We start from the raw sequence: 19,520 nt of genomic DNA, 5'->3' as shown, positions 1-19,520 counted from the left end.
TAATGGACTAAAAGATTTCTGGCTTTTCATTTCTGCTAATGGCCTCTCTCCCTTGGCACTACCAGGGCTGGCCCATTATAGGCAAATCAAGCCTCAGTCTGCAAGCAGGACATGGTCCAAATGATCATTTCTAAGTTGGTTGTTAGGAAGGTAGAATGTGTTTCCCTAGAAAACGTCTTTCCAGGGTGACTGGTTCTCAGGTTCATTTGCACAGCTCACCCCTGCTGTACCTGGGCTCTGAGTCTTTGAGGGCAGGTTGCATGCAGTGCAGAAGGGAGAAAACAAGTCATCTCTTGCTCTCCACTTATAGTCCTGGCTCTGAGCACGATGTAAGTACAAGTTAACTTTCTTTTCGGTCTTCCCAACTCCCTTGTGGCATCCAGGGCCCTGTGTCCTAACCCCCTAGATCACAGCACACTCCTCAATCTGCCTTACCTGCTCTGGGCTCCTCTTCTGCTGAGGGACCCTGTGACCCCAAATTACCCACCTGACCCACCTGTTCCCACTTCCTGACCAATCAGACTACCACTTCCTCAGCTGATATCAGAAAAGGGCTCTAGAGAAAAAGCAAACTGAGCAGATTGATGCTAGCAGGTAATGACTGAAATTCTCTTAATGTATTTTGCTTAAATGAATTGGTTGTGACTCTTGAGAGTCATTATGGGCAGTAAGGTATAGGGGATGAAAACAGGGGGGTTGAGGATTCAGAATCTGCACATTCATTAGTGGGACTGTCAGGCTACTTACTGTATCCTGCTCCCAGAACACCGGCAGTGATTTAGAAAACGATTCTTTTTTGGAAAAAACGAGATGGTCACAGGTTTGGACACTGGGTAATCTCCTTTCAGTGAACCAGCTAGCTATCTGGCAGATCACCTCTGAGAATCCCCAGTGGATAAGCCACTTTCATGCACGCAGAACCTTACAATCAAGGATCCCCAGATGTTTGCAGAAAGTTCTAAAATGAAAAAAAAAAGAAAGCAAAACAGAGGAAACAGCAGAACAAAACTCTGAAAGTGGTATAGTTATTATCCATAGAGAGATAAGAGAAGACCTCTAATCCATAAAAGGAGAAAAAATACAAAATAAACAATCAGAATAAGAAAAGGCTTTTGGCTATTAAATACAGTGTTTAAAAATAAAGATTCAAAAAAAAGATGGGAGAGAGTTGATGAAAACGTCAGATTATTAAATGATAGAAAAATATGAAAGAAAATTAGAGGAAAGTCCCACATCTAGCAAAAAAAAGAGGGAAGAAATTATAAAAAAATAATACGAGAAAATTTCTTAGAACGTAAAGGTGAGAGTCTCAAGATTGATGGGTCCACTGAGTGAGCAATAAAATAAATAGGAAAAAAAAGGCTCAGACCAGGGCACATCTTTAAAAAATGTATAATCTTTAAAAATGTAGAGTTCTTTAGAACTCTAAGGATAAAGGGAAGACTCTAAGATCCTCCTATAAAAGCAGGTAACATACAAATGATTAGGAATCAAAATGGCATTATTGGAAGTCAAAAGAAAATGGAACTCTTCACAATTTTGAGAGAAAATGTTTTTCAACCTAAAATTCCATACCAATCCAGGGAAACTCTCAGTTAAGTATGAGAGTGGAATAAAAATATTTTCAGATATGCAAGATTTCAAAATTTTTGTTTCTATGTACCTTTATTCCAAAAAGTTCTGGGGGATGTGCTTCTGCAATCACAAGAGTAAACCAAGAAATGAAGACACAGAATTTAAGAAATGGGATCCAACAGAGCGGAGCGCCATTGCAGTCCCAGGGTGAGAGCTTGGCAGCAGGCCTAGAGAGGGCCAGTTCAGACTGGAACAGGGGGATGAAGAGCTCCAGAATGAAATTCTCCAGGAAAAAAAAAAAAGCAACCAATGTGTTTGGGCTACGTGGAAGATATTATTGATGAGTGTGTACAAGAGATGATAAAGCATCAAAAAAAAAAAAAAGGTCGTAAGACACTGGGCAAATGAAACTTTTATAATTTAAAAAAGAAAATAAAGCAAATAATAGAAATGGAATGATTATGAACTCCAGGCAAAAATAGTTCTACAAGAAATTGAGTATGGCCATAGTATACTGGCTCTGCAGTGAACAATATTTGTAAAATCATCATAATATAAACACTGATTATAGATTCAATCGAACCTGTGATATGAGTATATTGAGAGGAATGAGAGGTGGGAAGTGTGAGGATGTATGAGAGTTAAGTCCCTATTGTCTATCATGGCAGTAAATCAATAGATACTAACTTAAATCAACAGATCAAGAAATCTCATTACACATTATTGTTTAGAAATATGTAGATAAATACCAGGGGAAACAGTTGAGGAGCAGAAAGCAGAAGCCTCTTGGAAAATGGCCTGTGGGTGGGAACTGTTACTTTTCATTACAACCTTTTTAGTACTAATTGGCTTTTAAAAACATGTACTTGGAATATTTTAATATATTTAGTAAATAAAACCAAAGAACCAGGAAAACGAATGATAGATTGGTTATTAATCTAAATGACTCTCTAATTAGTGGAATGTCAGGATAAGTAAAATTCAGAAACTACAGAATATGGATTGGGGGAGGTCGAAAGGGTACAGTTCAAACACGAGTTTATACTGGTATGTTTCAATTGTACCGTGGTTATTTATGAAATGTACTGGGTTTTAGAAAACATACACTAAAGTATTTAGGAATAAAGGGACATCATGTCTGTGACTTACTCTCAAGTGATTTTTGGGGAAAAACACATATGTATGTGTGTATATATATATGGAGAGAGAAAGCAAATGAGGTAAAATATTAACAATAGGAAAATCTAGGTGAAGATTATATAGGAATTCTTTATATTATTCTTGCCAGTTTTCTGTAAGCTTTAAATTATTTTAAAATAAACAGTTTTGTCATTTTGATAGGTAAGAAAAAGTATTAGAGTGGTTTTCATTTTATTTTAATTATTAGTACAGTTGAACACTTTTATGTTAATAGATCATTCTGATTATCTGTTTGTGTTCTTTGCTCATTTTACATCATGGTGTTTATCTCTTCCCTATTGGTTTGTAAAAGCCATTTAAAAATCCTTTATCTGCCATATACATTGCATTTCTTGTTTTCTGTAGCCTTCTAATTTTGTTACAAATTTTTCTTTTTAATCTTGGACGACTGGCATATACATACAGTTCTAAAAACCAGACTTGTAGTTATTCTAGAAATTTAGATATCCTGTTGTTCATTCTGCAACTGTATATTAATAGGCAAAAATAATCTTAGTTACAATCCCGTCCTCAATTTAGCTATGTCGGCCCTCATCTGTCAGCCCTTATACTTTTTCTCCAAACCACCTATTACCTATTATCTTGGCATCCTTGGTAATAGAAAACATCTTTTTATTAAAAAAAACAAAACTTAAAAGAACACACAGCACTATGGTTCTTTTTTTCTTTTATACCTACAGCACCTGGTCTTCCTAGCTGGTCTCCCATCCAAGTACTAACCAGGCCCGACTCTGCTTAGCCTCCGAGATCAGACAGGATCAGGCACGTTCATGGTGCCATGGCCGTAGACTCAGCACTATGTTTTTTTTTTTTTTAAATAAATATTAAATACTTTGCAACTGTGCAGAAACAGGGTATCCTTATAAGATTATCATAATAAGATTTTTAGGCAATCACAATGTTTTTTGATGCAGAAAATGAATGTAAACAGTTGAAATGCAAAATGAAGAATTCTTGATAATACAAATAATTGAATGAAAACCTAATTACCTTTAAGTTCCGGAAGCCCTGAGTGAAAGTCTTTACCTTCAATCATCTCATAGTCTAGAAAGGAAGACATTTAAGAACTAGGGTTACACTCACTGCAGATAAGGATAATGAGAGCAGATACGCAGAAGACAATGAGTCTTGCAGAGGAGGGAGCTTTGTCTTGAGAGGGGTGGAGTTAGGGAAACCTTCATGGGAGAGGTGATAACTGAGCTAAAGAAGCCTCTCAGGATATCAGAAGGCCATTCAACCGAAAGGCACAAAGTCCGAAGTTACTCATTTGATCCCTCAAATTCTGTAAGGTGGGTGCTATTATCTGTTGCACAAAGCAGGGAATAGATTCGTAACAGGTTAAATAACTGATGCAGGTCACATACTAGCAAGTGGAGGTGCTGAGGTTCAAAAACAGACTGTGATCCTAGCCTATGTGCTACACTGATTCTCTGGACATGCCAAGATAGGCCTTCCATCAAAATGCACAACATCCACGAAAGCCCACTATTTCTCAGGGATGGTAAGACTGATGCTCGTCTCCCCCTGGCGACCCGCCTCTGCGCTGGTTCTCTATCTGAAATTTTGAGAACTGGCATGGTATGAACATATTTTATGGAAGAATGGGTTCAGGTAAGGGCGGATATGGGCATTGTGGTCAAAGAATGAATTTTGCGATTTCAAGATCCAGGAGGATGAACAAATGAGAAGCTAAGGCGATCATTGGAGTTTGAAGATGAAACATTTGCGAAATATAGGTCCCCTAAGGAGAGTCAATAAGGGGTTAGAGGTGAGAAAATAACATGTGCTGAGGTCATCAAGAAGGGTGTGTGTGGGTGTGTGTGTGTGTTTACTTCCTGGAGATTGGGAAGGAGAATTAGGATGAAGAAACACAGTATAGTACAATGTCCTGATCTTCAAAAGAAGAGGTTGCTTCTGTGGTAGGACAATGTCTTAGAAATGAAAAACAGGGTTTAGAGGTATATTCTAGTACAGGTTGAGGAAAGAAGTGATGACCAGGGAGGAAAGTTGGGGGTCCCTTAAGGTGAGGTCTCGGAAGAGAACCCGTGGGAAAAGGCAGAGGTTTGAGGAAACAGGTTTACAGTGGAATAGGGCTTCCCCGGGTTCCTTTGTAGGAAGTCGCTAGGGCAAACTTAGTGGAGAGCATAGACGAACCTGGGAAAGAACGAGCTGAGTTAGATAGGAAGGAAAGTATGGGGGAGCATGGGCTTGTTTGGAAGCCTGACGGAGACCTATACCCTGGAAAGGAGAGGGGGTGCCCCTCAGGCGGTGATTGGTCCTCGGAAGTACTCAGTGGCAGTAGCCAGCCTGACTACCGACCATGTCTGATGGGCACTGGGAGGCATGACAGGGCTGTACCGGGGTGGGTCAGGGGACCCTCTGCTTCGACACACTCAACTTCCCAGGGCTGAAGTGGGTCTTGGGGATCAGAGCTCTCTCCTCTCGTCTTCCACGTGAGAACCGCGAGGCCCAGAGAGGTTAGGCAGCCTACCCAAGGTCACACATTACTTCAGTCCTGACGTCCACCCCGGGCCTGTTCTACTTCACACCCTTGCTCTGGCAGACGCATTTTGGCCTTTTCAGCAGCAGTGAGACACCAAGGGACGCATCCCCTCTGTGAAGAGAAACCCTCGGGCGTCATCTGGGCAGGAAACCGCCTCTGCCCCGCCCGCTACTCGGCACGGCTGCACCTGCGCGTCGCGGTTGCGGCCGGCGCTTCGCTGCGCGGGGGCCGCGGCAGTCGCTGCGACCAAATAAAGAAGGGAAAGTACAGCGGGTGACTGCACCCGGAGCGTGCGCCGAGGCTGTGCGTCAACCTCCGGCCACGGCTGAGTTATTTTGGACCAGGCTGCTAAATTAGTCACGCAGAGGGCACTTCTCCAACCCACGGCTCACCGAGCACATTCACCAGCGTGCAAACCGGGCGACGCCGGCGCAGCTCCAGGGGGAATGGATGCCGCCTGACGCGGTCTGACGCGGCCTCCCGCGCTCCACCTTCCCCGTGGCCCAGCGCGGCCCGAGGGCGGCCCCTGAGAGACTAGTGGAGGCGCCACCGCGAGGGCCAAGGCGGGAAAGGCGACCGCGGGCGCTGATACCGCTGGCTCGTCTCCCCCTGGCGACCCGCCTCTGCGCTGGGAGAAGAGAACAGCGGCCGCCGCTAGGACTCAGACGCTGTTACTGGGAGACAACCGTCAACTACGGGGCGTGGCAAGGGCGTGGCGGGCCTAAGGGGGCGTGGCGGGCGCCCCTCAAAGGGGCGGGGTGTGATGGGGCCTGGCGTCGCGCGAAGGGGCGTGGCAAAGTGCGGAGCGCGATGCGCACGCGCGCAGGGCCCGCCGCGGTAGGCCGGCGGCTTTCTGGCGGCGTCGAGTCTTAGCCGGACGCAGGTACAGTGGTGGAAGCGTCAGCGCCGGGCCGGGGCCGCTTGGGCCGAGCTGCCGGATTGTGGAGGGTGGAAACGGTCGCTGTCGGTGGGGAGGGATGAGGATGTGGGAGGGGCAGCCACGGCGGAAGCAGGAAGTGCAGCGGGGGCGGTGGTGTCTCCCAGGAGCGAGGTCTGGCCTGTAAAGAGGCTCCTCAGGGAGAAAAGACGAAGCGAGAGTTCCCGGGGGGAATTCTCCTACTCAGCCCCCAACCGGGTGGGACTGCGTCGCGCCTACGTGGGTCCAAGCCCAAGGTGCAAGTTGCAAGGTGCAGCCAGCTCCGGTGACCAGCTTGTCCTGGTTTTGCCGTCTTGTGCCGATTTTAGCACTGACAGATTGCAGACCTCCAGCCCACTGAACTGACCCTATTCTGCTGCTTGCGGCTCCACCCGGCGTAGACGTGGGAGGTTTTTTCACATAAGGCTTTTTTAACACTACTTTTAAAATATTAGGATGAAGGTATCCTGCACAACACCTTCCCGACCAGGCCCAGCGATGCGTGTCCTTGTAAGGTAAAAACTTCAAGGGGAACCTTCCTCCCTAAAGGTAGGAAGAATACAGGGAAGAATACAGGAGGGCACATCTTGCTTGCTATTTTGCCCAGTAGAAGTCACATTTCAGCCCAGTCGTGGAGCAGTGAGGGTGATTCTGTGCTATCAGAGCTTTGACAGTAGAGACCTCAAGTTTGGAATTTTTCCCACATTCTGGACCCCCAGGATTCAGATGTCTAGCCTGAATAGCCATTAGCTTAAATTTTCCCATCAATTATCATTAAACTGGAAAAATCTAGATAATTACAAAATGTGATAGGTTCCAGACAGAGCCGTCCAATTATTTTCCTTTTTCAACTCAGAAAGCCTCATAGTGGAACAGCTGTTTGATCCATTCAAATGAAAGGATGAAAACTCTACCTAAGAACACGATGTGAATGGAAGAGACCTGTCATTGTGAGTCTGGCTTTTGATTAGTCACCCGATGTCTTCCCAGGGTGGCATGACTTTGAGAGGATAAACTTCAGTGGCTGAGACACATTATCAGCCTGAACTGGCAGGCCTTACATTATTTTTTTGTTTTGTTTTGGACATCTTTGAGCCGTATTGGGAAGGATGAGTATTTCTCATGTGGCCTTAAGGAGTCAATTCACAATATTGTTATTAGTACCTAAATGACAGTAGGAAGTTGGAAATCAGGTTACCATTCGTGGTTACCACTAGTTTTTATAATGGGATCAGTGGTGGTAAGAGATGGAGGAATGAATTTTATGATTTTTCCCCCACTTTTCTAGATAATCTTCCCCCAAAATAGATTGGAAATGAGGAAAGCGAACAGTGGTTTGATGTGGCCCCTCTAAGGCATTAACAATCAATCATTCTAATCTAGGGGGACATTAGAGGTGCATGTGGAGGATAGGTAGATTAAAGTCACGAGCATAGATGTGCATTCTATATTTGACCTGTCGTGTTTTCTTGGTAGATGCAAATAGTACGTCACTCAGAACAGACACTAAGAACAGCTCTCATCTCAAAGAACCCAACACTTGTGTCCCAGTATAAGAAGTTAGATGCCGGGGAACAGCGTTTGATGAACGAAGCCTTGCAGCCCGCCAGTGATCTCTTTGGACCTATTATCTTGCATTCTCAGTCAGATTGGATCACCTCTCATCCTGAGCCTGCCCAAGACTTTGAAGAGTTTTTCAGTGATCCTTACAGAAGAACACCCTCTCCAGAGAAATGCAGTATTTATATACAATGCATTGGTATATATTGTAATAGTCTGGATTTGGTTGGTTTTGCAATGCTGCCGTTGCCAGGAAGAGTTTGGGCTATTGATGTCATTCAAGGGGGTAGTTTTTATGATCATTTTCGACATTCATTCCAATAGTGGAAGTTTCGTAGATAAACTTCCTTAAAAGAAGAAGACATTTTGTTTCTTTCTAATTCATATTCATATCAATGAATGATAAAGATGTTTTGAAAATTTTGAGTTGGTTTGTTTCTAATTCCACATTTCTAATTATAGACTGTGTAAAGACCGAATATTTTAATCATCTTAAAATCTGTCTTTACATTTTCTCTTATAGGATCTCTAGGAAACACCAGAATAATCAGTGAAGAATATATTAAATGGCTCAAGGGCTACTGTGAAGCATTTTTCTATGGCTTGAAAGTAAAACTCCTAGAACCGATTCCTGTCTCTGCAACGAGGTGTTCCTTTAGAGTCAATGATAACACCCAAAACCTACAAATACATGCAGGTGAATTAAACAACTTTACAGTTTGAATTGAGTAAAAGCTATGTATCATTTATACATTTCTTTTTAAAATAGGGCACATCCTGAAGTTCTTAAAAAAGAGGAAACCTGAAGATGCCTTCTGTGTTGTGGGAATAACAATGATTGATCTCTACCCAAGAGACTCCTGGAATTTTGTCTTCGGACAGGCCTCTTTGACAGATGGTATTCCTTTTTGACATTGTTGATGGAAACTTCCTCAACTTGAGAATATTTGAAGATGTAGAATGAGAGAAAAAATTTTAACCAATTATAATTTTGATACTTAAAACTATAATATTTCTGGTGCAGCATCATGCCTTAGTGTTGTTGATAGATTCCGATTATCTGGGTTCCTCCCAGGTTAGCCATTCACTACCTGTATGACCTTGAAGCTAATAATACCTATTTAACAGAGTCATTTTGAGATAATTTACACAAATGTGCCCATACATATATACCTGGCACACATACAGGCCTTCAGCACAACAGATGAGAAATGTAGATAATTCAGTAGCAAGGCGAATTAAATTAAGGACATTTGAAATGTAATTAGCATAAATGAAAATCTTGCTACTTGTTTTTCAACTCTATTTTGGTCTTTCCTTCAGGAATCTTGCTTTCTTGAGTTGTTGCTTGTCTTTTCTTTGTAGGTGTGGGGATATTCAGCTTTGCCAGGTATGGCAATGATTTTTACAGCTCACACTATAAAGGCAAAGTGAAGACGTTGCAGAAAAAATCTTCAAGTGACTATTCCATTTTTGATAACTATTACACTCCTGAAGTGACTAGTGTTTTGCTGCTTCGGTCCTGTAAGGTGAGTTGTTTAAAAATCCTATAGGAGTATTTTTTTTAAAGAGATTCTAATTCCCTAAATTGTACATCACTAGTCCTGAAGGTAATATTATTAATGAGTTTGTATCATTTGTATGCTTTTGGTGGCTGTTGCTTGGCTGAAATGATCAATAAACAATTTAAATGGATACCTTAATATTGAAATTTACAGCACCTATGCTAGATTTTTGTCCTGTTAGTTACATGCAGCTTTAGCTGTACTCATATCGTCACCATTAGTTTTAATTCCAGAATTCTGGTGTGAGTAGGTAACCTACACTTTCAGACTGCTGTGGTCATGAAATGAAGCTGTCTTGCTGGGGGCTGGGGACTCTACTCTCTGGCCTTTCTCTTGGGCTCCAGGCTACCTTCTACTGCAGTTAGTTCTGCTGACAGTTCCAGATGTCTCCCCTACTACTGCTCCTTGGAAATCCCATCTCCTCATTTTCCATAGCCAGGGACGTAGGCTTTTCTGCTTTCAGCGGTACTGTTTGCTGGGGTTTGAGAACTACACCTCATGGAACAGTGTTTTAGTGTACATTCCCTGTATCAGCATCATCTGATATGCTTGTTAACATGCAGGTCAAGCCCATCCTCCCAGACCTACTGACAGCATCTCTGGGAGAAGGGCCCCAGAATCTGAATGGTAACACAGACTCCACTGGTCTAGAGCACTGGCTCTCAACCGGCAACAGTTTTACCTACCTCCCAGGGAACAAGTCAGGAGACATCTCTGGTTGTCACAATTGGGGAGGGGATGCAACTGGCATCTCGTAGGTAGAGGCCAGGGATGTTGCTAAGCATCCTACAGGGCATAGGACAGCATCCTTCCCATGAAGAGTGATCTATGATCCCACCGAAAGTATAGTGGTGTCAAGGTTGAGAAACCCTGGGGTAATTAAGCAGTTAAGTATAGTGAGGAAGGTAGTGAGACCTTTAAGGAAATGAGGGATTAAGTCTGATTAGATTCCTGTAAATTTGTTTCTTGTAAAGCAAGAAAAAGGATGTGTAACTCATTGTTGATGATGGTGGTGCTCTAAAGCCTCAATGTGAATGTCTTGCAGACTTTAACCCACGAGATTGGACACATATTTGGAGTCCGGCACTGCCAGTGGCTTGCTTGCCTAATGCAAGGCTCCAACCACTTGGAAGAAGCTGACCGGCGCCCCCTAAATCTGTGCCCTATCTGTTTACGCAAGTTGCAGTGTGCTATTGGCTTCAAGATTGTAGAAAGATACAAAGTAAATGGTTGTGTGGGGGGTGGGGTGGGGGGGGGGGTGTCAAAAAAAGCGGGGAAGTGATAATATAAGTAGCAAACTACGATTTTCTGTTAGGCCCTTCTCTGGAGTTGTCATTTATCAGAGGAAATTAGTGCAAAGATAAGCAGGAAGCTGTGGTTTCAAAAAAACATGCAAAGAAATAGCCTCCTTAAAAACTCTGATTTGCATCTGAGTGCCTTACACTTGTAGTTCAATGAAAAACAGTGGACGAGGTTTCTGTATTTGCCACTCATTTAGGGCAAGAGAGCCTGACTGTGCAGAGCAGAATAAATAATACATGTGGCAAAGTTGATTTTGAAAAATGATCAAAATATGTAGAGGTGATTTATCTTTCCATACATGGGACAGAGGTATGATATTCATTAGGAGGAAAAGATTATTTTAAGAGGGAAGAGAAGAAAGTATGTAATCTCAGTATGTGTGTGAATGTACATGTGTCCACACATGACCACAAACGTATTGGTATACATCAGGTAACTTAATGGGTACAGCTCCTCATCCAGGTGACTGCAATACATGTCTACACGTGTATCTTCACATAATGTGTCTACTCTCAACTGTGTGTGCTCTTACATATGTGTACATGTTCACATCAAATTAAAAACTCCCCGTGGAACATTTAGCAAGTTGAGAAAAAATTATCCTCTCACCCTAAGAAACTGTGAGGATTAGTGTATTTTTCATCTTTTCTGCTCTGCGTACTCCTGACTGTAATTGGTAAGCATAATTTACATACTTTTGGTATTGTTAGGTCCTGGAGGGCCCTATCCCTTGCCCTGTCCTGTAGGAGCCACACTCCTCACCTTTTGTGTGGAAACCAGACCTTGCAACGTCTGGGTTGGCAGCACTACATGCTCACCCCCCGTTTCACTGCACTTTCCTCTCTTCCTTGCCAATTTACCTGCCCGAGATATTTCCATCAAAAATGCCGGCCTCAAGCCCCATATAAGTTTCAGGTCCCCTCACATTCAGAGCTGACGCCATCTTCGGCTCAGCCTAGCTGTCACTCTGCTACAGTAAACCTTGCTTAATCCCTTCGGCCTTGTGCGTGCCTCCTTCGGCGAACCTAACAGGTACATGTCTCAGTTTGTCATCACTGTTTTTTCATGTTCATGAGCATCTTTATCAAATGGAACATCTTCATGGGATAATGTAAGTCACTGACTTAGATAAGCTGATTTAGAAGCCAATGTATTCTCTTGCTTAAAACTATTTTTGCTGTGCTTTGTGAAAATATGAATCTGTGTTCTGGTTTTCAAGGCGCTGGTGAAGTGGATTGATGATGAATCTGCTGACACACCTGGAGTCACTCCGAAACATAGTCGTGAGGATAATGTCAATTTGCCAAAACCTGTGGAAGCCTTTAAAGAGTGGAGAGAGTGGATAATAAAATGCCTTGCTGTTGTCCAAAAATAAGAACTTCAAATAGGAATAATTAAATAAAGACTTGCACATTATGCTTTCCTTTGGGTAGAGGACTTCACTGGGATAAACTTTACTGATTCTGCCCTGTATCAAAGTAACAGAAGCACCTTTAAAGTACCCAAACTTTAATGAGGCTCATTTTGAATGATAAGAATTCTCAACTCCTTTACTTCTGTCTTAGTAGCCTGGTCTGTGGCAGCTAGCACATCATTTCCATTCTTCAAATATGTGTATGTCTCCTAAGAGAGCTAGGATTAGCAGTAACTAGTAAGTAAATAAACAGTGTAAACATAGCTGTATATATCTCAAGAAAGGATTTTCAAGGAACCTAATTTCCAAGGGGTGATTTCTGCTTCAATTTTTAGAGAGAGGTGCCCCCTCTCTGTTAGACCCAGCAAGGTCACCTTCTCCATTCACATCCCTTCTTTTCTGTGAACTTTCTCTGCCCTCTGGCCTGCCTGACCTCTTGTTTCTCTGCTTCTTGTCAGCTTCTCCCTGAAAGAAGCAACAGCGTGTGTTGATTTTTAGCAGCTTTAAATGTGACTGTCTCTAGAATATTTACAAGTGAAAATAGGAGTAGTACTAATACTATAACAGCGGTGAGGGGGAGGGAGAGTGTACATTGCAATTATCAGCTTTAACCCATATAGTCATTTGGAATTCTTACAATTTGTTATAATGGTCCTTATGTTTGAGTGTCGCACTTTTCCTATGGGATTAGAGCAGCTGTTGGGTTTATTCCTACAATAATGTCTCTCACTTTGCAGTAAGTGTTTGCTTGAGAAGGGGAGACAGTGTGATGGGCTTACCTGTCAGTGTGTTAAGAATGCCCATGATTCCCATCCGGCTGTGAACATCAGCTGCATTTCCATGGTGGGGAACAGGTTGAAAACCTCAGATGCAACAAACCACCTCTGCTAGATTACTGAGTGACGTGAGCAGAGAGCATTTCCCCCTTTCCCATCTTAACCTTGAGGGTGAAACTTAAAGGTAATTGTTATTTTTAACTTTGAAAATTTAATTCTTAAAAAAATTAATAATAAAATAAAAACCTTAATTCTTTTCCTGTTATGCAGTATGATTTAAACCACATTTTATAACCAAATCAATGGATTCCCTTACATTCACTCCCCTACTTGATTAAATCTGAGTCATTTCGAAAATTAGAAAATGGTGGTTTGCCAGTAAAACCAAATGGAGAGTGAACACTTGCTAATTTATTACTGAGAACCCAATGGCTCATAAAACTTACGGCTTTTATTACCCCGAATAATATATTTTCTCCAAATAATGTATTTTTGGTTATTCTCAATTTTGTTTTTCATTTTCCTACAAGGTAAGCACATTTTAGCCCTGTAGTTCAGTGTTACTGCAATTTTCTTTATTGTGCTTTCCAGATATTTTGTTTTTCATTAATTGAAGTTTTGTGGCAACCTGTATCGAATAAGTGTATTGGTGTCATTTTTTCAATAGGTTTTGATGATAGTTAACATTTTTAGTAATAAAGTATTTTTAAATTAAGGTATGTGCATTGTTTTTTAGACATAATGCTATTGCACACTTTATAATAGACTATAGTATAGTATAGTGTAAACGTACCTTTTACATGCACTGAGAAACCAAAAAAATTTGTGTCGATTAATTGTAAAATTTCCCTTTATCGCTGTGGTCTGGAACAGAACCCTCTGGATCTCTGAGATATGCCTGTACTTACAAACAACTCATTCTGTGAGGTGCGTAAACTGGGAGTTACAATTATTTGGACAAGATGTAATGCTCATTTGTACTAGTCTGCACTGTGAAATCAGGAGAAAGATCTATTAAATTCTTCAGTCTTGTTAAAAATTGGACAAACAAGGTTTTGTAACAGGCATTTATTCAAAATCATCACTTAAGTGTTGTGTATAACTAATTATTGGGTTGTATGTTCTTTTGGGCAATTTCTTAGGGTTGTTTAAAAATACAATCCGTTTACAGCAAATAAATTTCGTGTCCTATAGGTAAATCTTTGTAGTTTTAAAAATTTATTTCCACTCAGTAACAAACAAATTCATGCAGATTTTGCTCTGCAAATGCTGAATGAACAAGATATTTTTGTAAGTGGAGAATTAATTTTCCACTGACTAAACACTATTCTAGAAATAAGTGAATCAGAAATGCTGTTCACGTTGGGGCGTTTGGAATTAGTAATACTCAGGTCAAGGGAAGGATTAAGCGTTGACATTTCAGTCCGCCAAGACGTTTAATGGGGAGGGTTAAACAGAAGGAAGTGGCCGGGATTCTACTTCGGTTGTTGTCCAGCTTGTTCTTAGAAGCGCAAATTCCCCTGATATGAGTACTGTTAAATTTCTAACCCTTTGGGTTCTCTTTTGGGAGCAAGCTCCTAAAACTGTAGCAGTAGGCGGCGGGACCTTCGGCCCGCCCTGCGTGCTGGCCCTTCCCCTGCAGGAAGCCGCATAGGTGTCCAGAGCTAAGCCGGAGCCGAGACCGGGCGCCTGGAATGGCAGCTGTGAGCCAGCACCCCAGTGCGCCCCTGCTTCTGTTCAGGAGACGTCTCGCCGGCGCCACCAGAGCGCAGGCTTGAGACTCAGCCTCTCAGGGCGCTGGAACCGCAAGACCTCGGAGGGGGGAGCACCCGACCTCACCCACCTGCTGGTGCTCACGTGGGCTGCGCCCCAGGCGAGGCCTGGAAAATGCGTCTGGCCTTGCAGCAGAGCCGTAAGTGGAATCAGTTCTTGGTAGAGCATTTAAAAAGTGCTTCCTCAAAGAGTGTGAATTTCAGTCACATCCTCTGTTCTGATCGATAACCTAGAGTAGCACTGTCTGATACAAATATAATATGAATCACATATGTTATTTAAACTTTTCTAGTCACATTGGCAAATGCAAAAGGAAGCAGGCGAAATTAATTTCAATCATATATTTTATTTAAGACGTCCAAAATATCATTTCGACATGTAATATAAAAATTATTGAACCATTTTACTTTCTATTTATGTACTAAGTCAGCAAATTCCGGCATGTTCACATATACAGCACACTTCAGTTCCAACTGGGCCCATTTCAAGTGCTCAGCAGCTCCAGGTAGCTCATGGCTGCTGCACTGGACAGCCCCAGCTCTAGGTTAGTACCAATTTCTAGTCTACATGGAAAGACGTACCTATGAAGTTAATAGGAGAGAAAACTTTTTAGAAGAAAAGGTCATGCGGGGCTCCTGACAGTACGGTGTGTTGATATTCAGTCTGAAAGGTTTTGAACACTGTGGGGCCTCTGGAGTCAGCATTGGTTAGGGCTTGATACTTGCTGTTCTCTGTGTCAGATTGTTTTTGTAGCCTCTCATTGCCAAGGGCCTGCTGGTATTTCCTTTAAATGCATTTCTATTTTTGGAAAGCAGAACTGTGAAGTGTTAATGATATGGGTATTGCTGAGCCCATTTCACAGATGAGGAAACAAGCCTGCAATAGCTAAGTAAGGTGTGTAGTGACAGAAAGGGGACCAGATCTCAAGTGTCCCTAATTTCCATTCTGCTTTGCTTTCACTGTGCTGCCTGACTTCATAAGAAGTAAAATACCACAAACCTAAACAGTTCTTTTCAGATTGTTTATAGAAGGGATTATAACATTATAAACTTTTTCAACCTATTTCTATTCAAGTGGGGTCATCTGGGGTTACTCAAAGTTATAGCAATCAGAGTACTTTCCTTTAGCACCAAAAAAAAAAAAGAGTTTCGGTATCCAGAAAAGCGCTTGCTACCAGTTGAGGCATTTTCAAAAAAGGATCATGAAAAAAATGTCTACTGGGCATAGGTTAAGTTAAAATCTGCTCCAGAAATATGTTAAAACTCAAAGCCTCAAAGCCCTCATTTGCATATCCACCCTAGTGGTCATTTCTTCCCACTGTTTAGTCTCTGATGGATCTGTTACCTTCCTCACACCTGACTTCCGTATAGAAGACATTATCTCTGGGCCCTTTGAGACCCATCTCCGATGTGGGACCAGTAGGCTTTGAGCACCATGCTTTCTGTATCCGCTACGGTGGTCCAAATGCTTCATAGCAGCACCAGACGCTCTTGAGCTATAAATGTGAAGAGATACCAACATTTTTCTCTTGAAAAACTCAGTGGAAAAGGAAGAACCCATTCATTTATTCATTCAACAGTATTTTGGAGCATCACCTACCATGTGCCAAGCTCTGCTGAAAACCTTGAACATGTAGCAGGAACAAAATACTCGCACCCTGATATACAGATAATAAATCAGTAGACAGATCCTTTTATAACAGCGTCAGAGTGAAGGGATAGAGACAGTGCCATTTTGGATAGGATAGTCAGGAATGCCTCCTCAGGGGGGACACATTGGAGGGGACCAAATCGAAGTGTCACAACGCCGCATCCACAGCAAGGGACAGGCGTGCCAGGCAAAGGGAAGGACAAAAGCCAAGGCCCGAGGTTCGTGATTTCAAAGAGCAACGCGGAGGCCAGTGCAGCTGGCGCGGCCAGTGCGAGCGGAGAGCGATAGCGTCCGGCCTTCCACGAAGAGCCCATTGTCAAGGATTAGGCTCAAATGGGACCGTGTCCGACTTGGGCCTTGAACAGATGTCGTAAGGCTTCGACACGGGAAACGAAGGCCAGGGTGCGGCGGGTGGGTGGGTGAGTAGCAAGAGTGGGAGCAGTCAAGCAGATCGGAGATTATTACAGAAATCCGGCTCAGACGACATCGGTTCGGATCAGGGTGCTGGTAGTTTGGCCAGAGCAGTCAGGTTCTGGACACATTTAGGAAGTGGAGCCCATGAGGGTTTGTGGAGGAGCAGGTTTGGAGAGGAGGGTCAGGAGTTCTGCTGAGGACTTCTTAAGTTGGAAACGCCTGGTTGGCAGTCATCTACTGTCACGTGGGCCTGTATAAGTACAGAGCTTGGTGGAAAAGTCTGGTGTAGAATGAAGGTCGTGAGTGTAGAGAAGGTTCTTAAGATTTTGGTCAAATTCTAGGGGAGTCAGTTGCTAGGATAGTTTGTGTGCTTGTTCATTTCTTGAGTTGCTGGAAAGGTACGTAAATAATATAACTGCATGGCCACAGTTTGTATTAGATTCTCTCGATAATCTTTGGTGAAAACAACAATCTCTGGTGGGCTCTATTTAACAGACCGTTATAGATAAAGGGTTCTGGGATATCCATTTTGCTGTACAATTTCCTCTTCGGATATCCATAGTCAATGACGTAATTTTGATTTGGATGTGAGAGGTTTTTTTTTCACCTGAAAAGAGAAGTTGCAAGTTCTTGAACTTGTCACTTTTCTCGTTTGGCAGGCCGATGGAGTCATTACAGAAACAGGACACCAGGGGCCGCTACGTTCCTTACTTATAAGGCAGTGGCTGGCACACCTGCTGGAGCTTGTGGTCCTGGCTTATATTAGCCTCTGTATAACAAACAAAGCTGAAGACAAGGACAGGGTCTCTGTTCTCAATGCCATGTATAGTTATGGGAGTGACCTTGTACCATATAACATGCCTGAATTGTCTTTAATTGGTCATTGAAAGTAATGTTTGTAACCACTTACAAATTTAAAGGCTATGGCTTCTAAATTCTAGGTCCCTATTAGTGAGCCCTATATGTGGAAACTTTTAAAAATAAGGACTTGTAATTTCTTCATGAGTTTTAGAATGTTTGAAAAGGAGTACAGAAATCTAAGTGTAATAAATACCTCTTGGTGACTTCACTGGTAATCTGGGCCATGGGAACCATGATTTAGAATCCTTTCTCTATCTAATCATCATGGATTAAGCTAAAAGAAATGCAAATAGATGCACAAGGGCTACATTATATACCATTGGAGTATCTAATTGAGAACTATAATGCTTTGGAAACATTGTAACAGTGAAGGTTGCATTTGTCTTAAAGAGCACATGATTTTAATTCATTTTTGGAACTGGAGGAAATTTATGTTTTGGGAGGGAAACTGTCTACATTTCTACTCAAACCTTATTAGTCATTAAGGTTAAAGAAGACTCTTTAGTTACAGGAAATGAAAACTGGTAATTAATGTGCTCTCAGCTGTTTGATCTTTCCTATCTTTGGCACCTGTGATCCAAGAATCACTTTGACCACAATGATCCTTCTTACTGCTCAGGGCTGTTTAGCTTAGGGTTGTGCCACTGCTGGCACCTGTCCATTCTAGTTCCATAGATACGCAGAGCAGAGGGGCCAGAAGCTACAGTCCACAGGCCAAACCCAGTCCCATTGCCTAGTTGTTCTTTATTGCCTGCAACCTACTACTAGTTTTTACCTTTTTCCATGGTTGAAAAGAATCAGTTTTTCATGATGTGTGAAAATTTTATGAAATTCAAATTTCAGTGGCCATAAATAAACATTTATTGAACCGGCCAGGATCATTTCTTTACACATTGTCTGTGGCTGCTTTTCCACTACTTCAGCAGAGTTGAGTACTTGTGACGGAGCCCATGTGGCCCGCAGAGCCTTAAATATTTACTACCTGAACCTCTACAGGAAGTTTCCCCAGTCCTGGCATGCAGTCTGTGCTCTTACTTAGAGGGCAGAACATTTTTTAGGACTAGTGTGTAGCTGAATATAGACAGTCTGAACTGTTCTCATTTATTACTTTTGATAGGCTTAGCTATTACTCTGTGGCTACTGTGATATCATTTCTTTCAGATATTTTTTCATTGATGAAATGATTAAGTTCAAAAAATAGTTCTTAGAAATGTTTGTCGATAGTAGAGCTAAAAGATTAATATATATTTTAAATCGATTTTAAATTCTCAACATTTTCAGAGAAATGAATATGGGTTGAGAGGTCTTCCAGGTGCTAATAACAAACACATGTTGTAAAGGAATTTCGAGACCCCGTTTCTCCTTCTAGTTCATGTAGCTCATACAATGGTGATCATAGAATGAGTTGTATTTGTAACTCTAATTGGATCAAATAATGAATGCTGATGTGTCAATAAAAACACTAACCAGTCTCTTTAAATAAAAAAGCTATACATTTATTGCAAATCTAGAAGTACCAGAATGTCCCTCGTACAGAACAAATCAGCAATCCTGTTTTAATTTTCTTCCAAACATTTAAAACCTTGATTATTGACTTACTGAAATCGGCATACATTTTTTTCATGCAGTTAACAAAATGGACATAGAGCAAGCAGATCGCTCAGAAATCAGCTATAAATTAAAGTGTATCGAACATTCATAGTAAAAGTTTCGTAAAGTGCTGAAGTCATTAAGTCTGCAAAGCTGCCACAAGCTCAAGCAGTGACAGAGATCTGCTACATCCACCTTGTTTCAGGTGTCTTTTTTCGATGCACACTGTCATTTCCTGTCCCACCCTCCCCAAAGGTTTACAGATTGTCCTATTTCTATGGCTGATGAAATGCTATACAGAGTATAGCAGGTGGTGTTGAACTATGCCACTTTCATTTCAGTGCAGAGAAATATTCAAGCTTTGTGTGCCTTTAACCAAACTAGGCTTGCTAATTGTTTCCCCCTGAGTTGTCATAAATTA

The 19,520-nt window shown here is 42.0% G+C and overlaps 2 protein-coding genes and 1 pseudogene across 6 annotated transcripts in view; 2 read left to right on the top strand and 1 right to left on the bottom strand.

The window, feature by feature from the left end:
- Positions 1-3,446: 3,446 nt before the first annotated feature.
- On the bottom strand, positions 3,447-3,565 carry LOC111744921 (annotated as a pseudogene).
- A 2,217-nt stretch (positions 3,566-5,782) lies between these two features.
- On the top strand, positions 5,783-14,010 carry AMZ2 (archaelysin family metallopeptidase 2). Of its 5 annotated transcripts, XM_011368497.2 has the most exons (9): positions 6,068-6,161; positions 6,650-6,709; positions 7,051-7,144; positions 7,671-7,953; positions 8,278-8,451; positions 8,524-8,652; positions 9,120-9,283; positions 10,365-10,541; positions 11,841-14,010. In XM_011368497.2, exons 4-9 carry the CDS (start codon positions 7,671-7,673, stop codon positions 11,994-11,996), a joined length of 1,083 nt encoding a protein of 360 aa, XP_011366799.1. In that variant the 5' UTR covers positions 6,068-6,161; positions 6,650-6,709; positions 7,051-7,144; the 3' UTR covers positions 11,997-14,010. The 5 variants fall into 5 exon arrangements, with proteins under 5 accessions (XP_023391438.1, XP_011366799.1, XP_011366801.1 ...); XM_023535670.1 differs by lacking the exons at positions 6,068-6,161; positions 7,051-7,144 and adding an exon at positions 5,783-5,930 and having other exon boundaries at positions 6,648-6,709; XM_011368499.2 differs by lacking the exon at positions 7,051-7,144 and having other exon boundaries at positions 6,075-6,161.
- A 385-nt stretch (positions 14,011-14,395) lies between these two features.
- Positions 14,396-19,520, top strand: part of ARSG (arylsulfatase G) — a 92,327-nt gene continuing 87,202 nt past the window's right edge. Inside the window, exon 1 of the mRNA XM_023535653.1 lies at positions 14,396-14,723. The gene's annotated coding sequence lies outside the window, so the exon portion shown is untranslated. The remainder of the gene's footprint in view (positions 14,724-19,520) is intronic.

Source organism: Pteropus vampyrus, unplaced genomic scaffold (genome assembly GCF_000151845.1).
Source record: "Pteropus vampyrus isolate Shadow unplaced genomic scaffold, Pvam_2.0 Scaffold143, whole genome shotgun sequence".
In the NCBI taxonomy this organism is placed as follows: Eukaryota; Metazoa; Chordata; class Mammalia; order Chiroptera; family Pteropodidae; genus Pteropus; species Pteropus vampyrus.
The sequence above is the reverse complement of the archived record's forward strand: the minus strand, read 5'-3'. Positions and strand labels throughout refer to the sequence as shown.

What these genes read in the sequence shown, in the direction of transcription:
- AMZ2 (XM_023535670.1), top strand. Translation starts at nt 7,671, where the DNA reads ATGCAAATAGTACGTCACTCAGAACAGACACTAAGAACAGCTCTCATC. An exon ending in AAACCTACAAATACATGCAG is followed by an intron (nt 8,452 to 8,523) that starts GTGAATTAAACA and finishes TTTTTAAAATAG; the next exon opens with GGCACATCCTGAAGTTCTTA. An exon ending in AGATTGTAGAAAGATACAAA is followed by an intron (nt 10,542 to 11,840) that starts GTAAATGGTTGT and finishes CTGGTTTTCAAG; the next exon opens with GCGCTGGTGAAGTGGATTGA.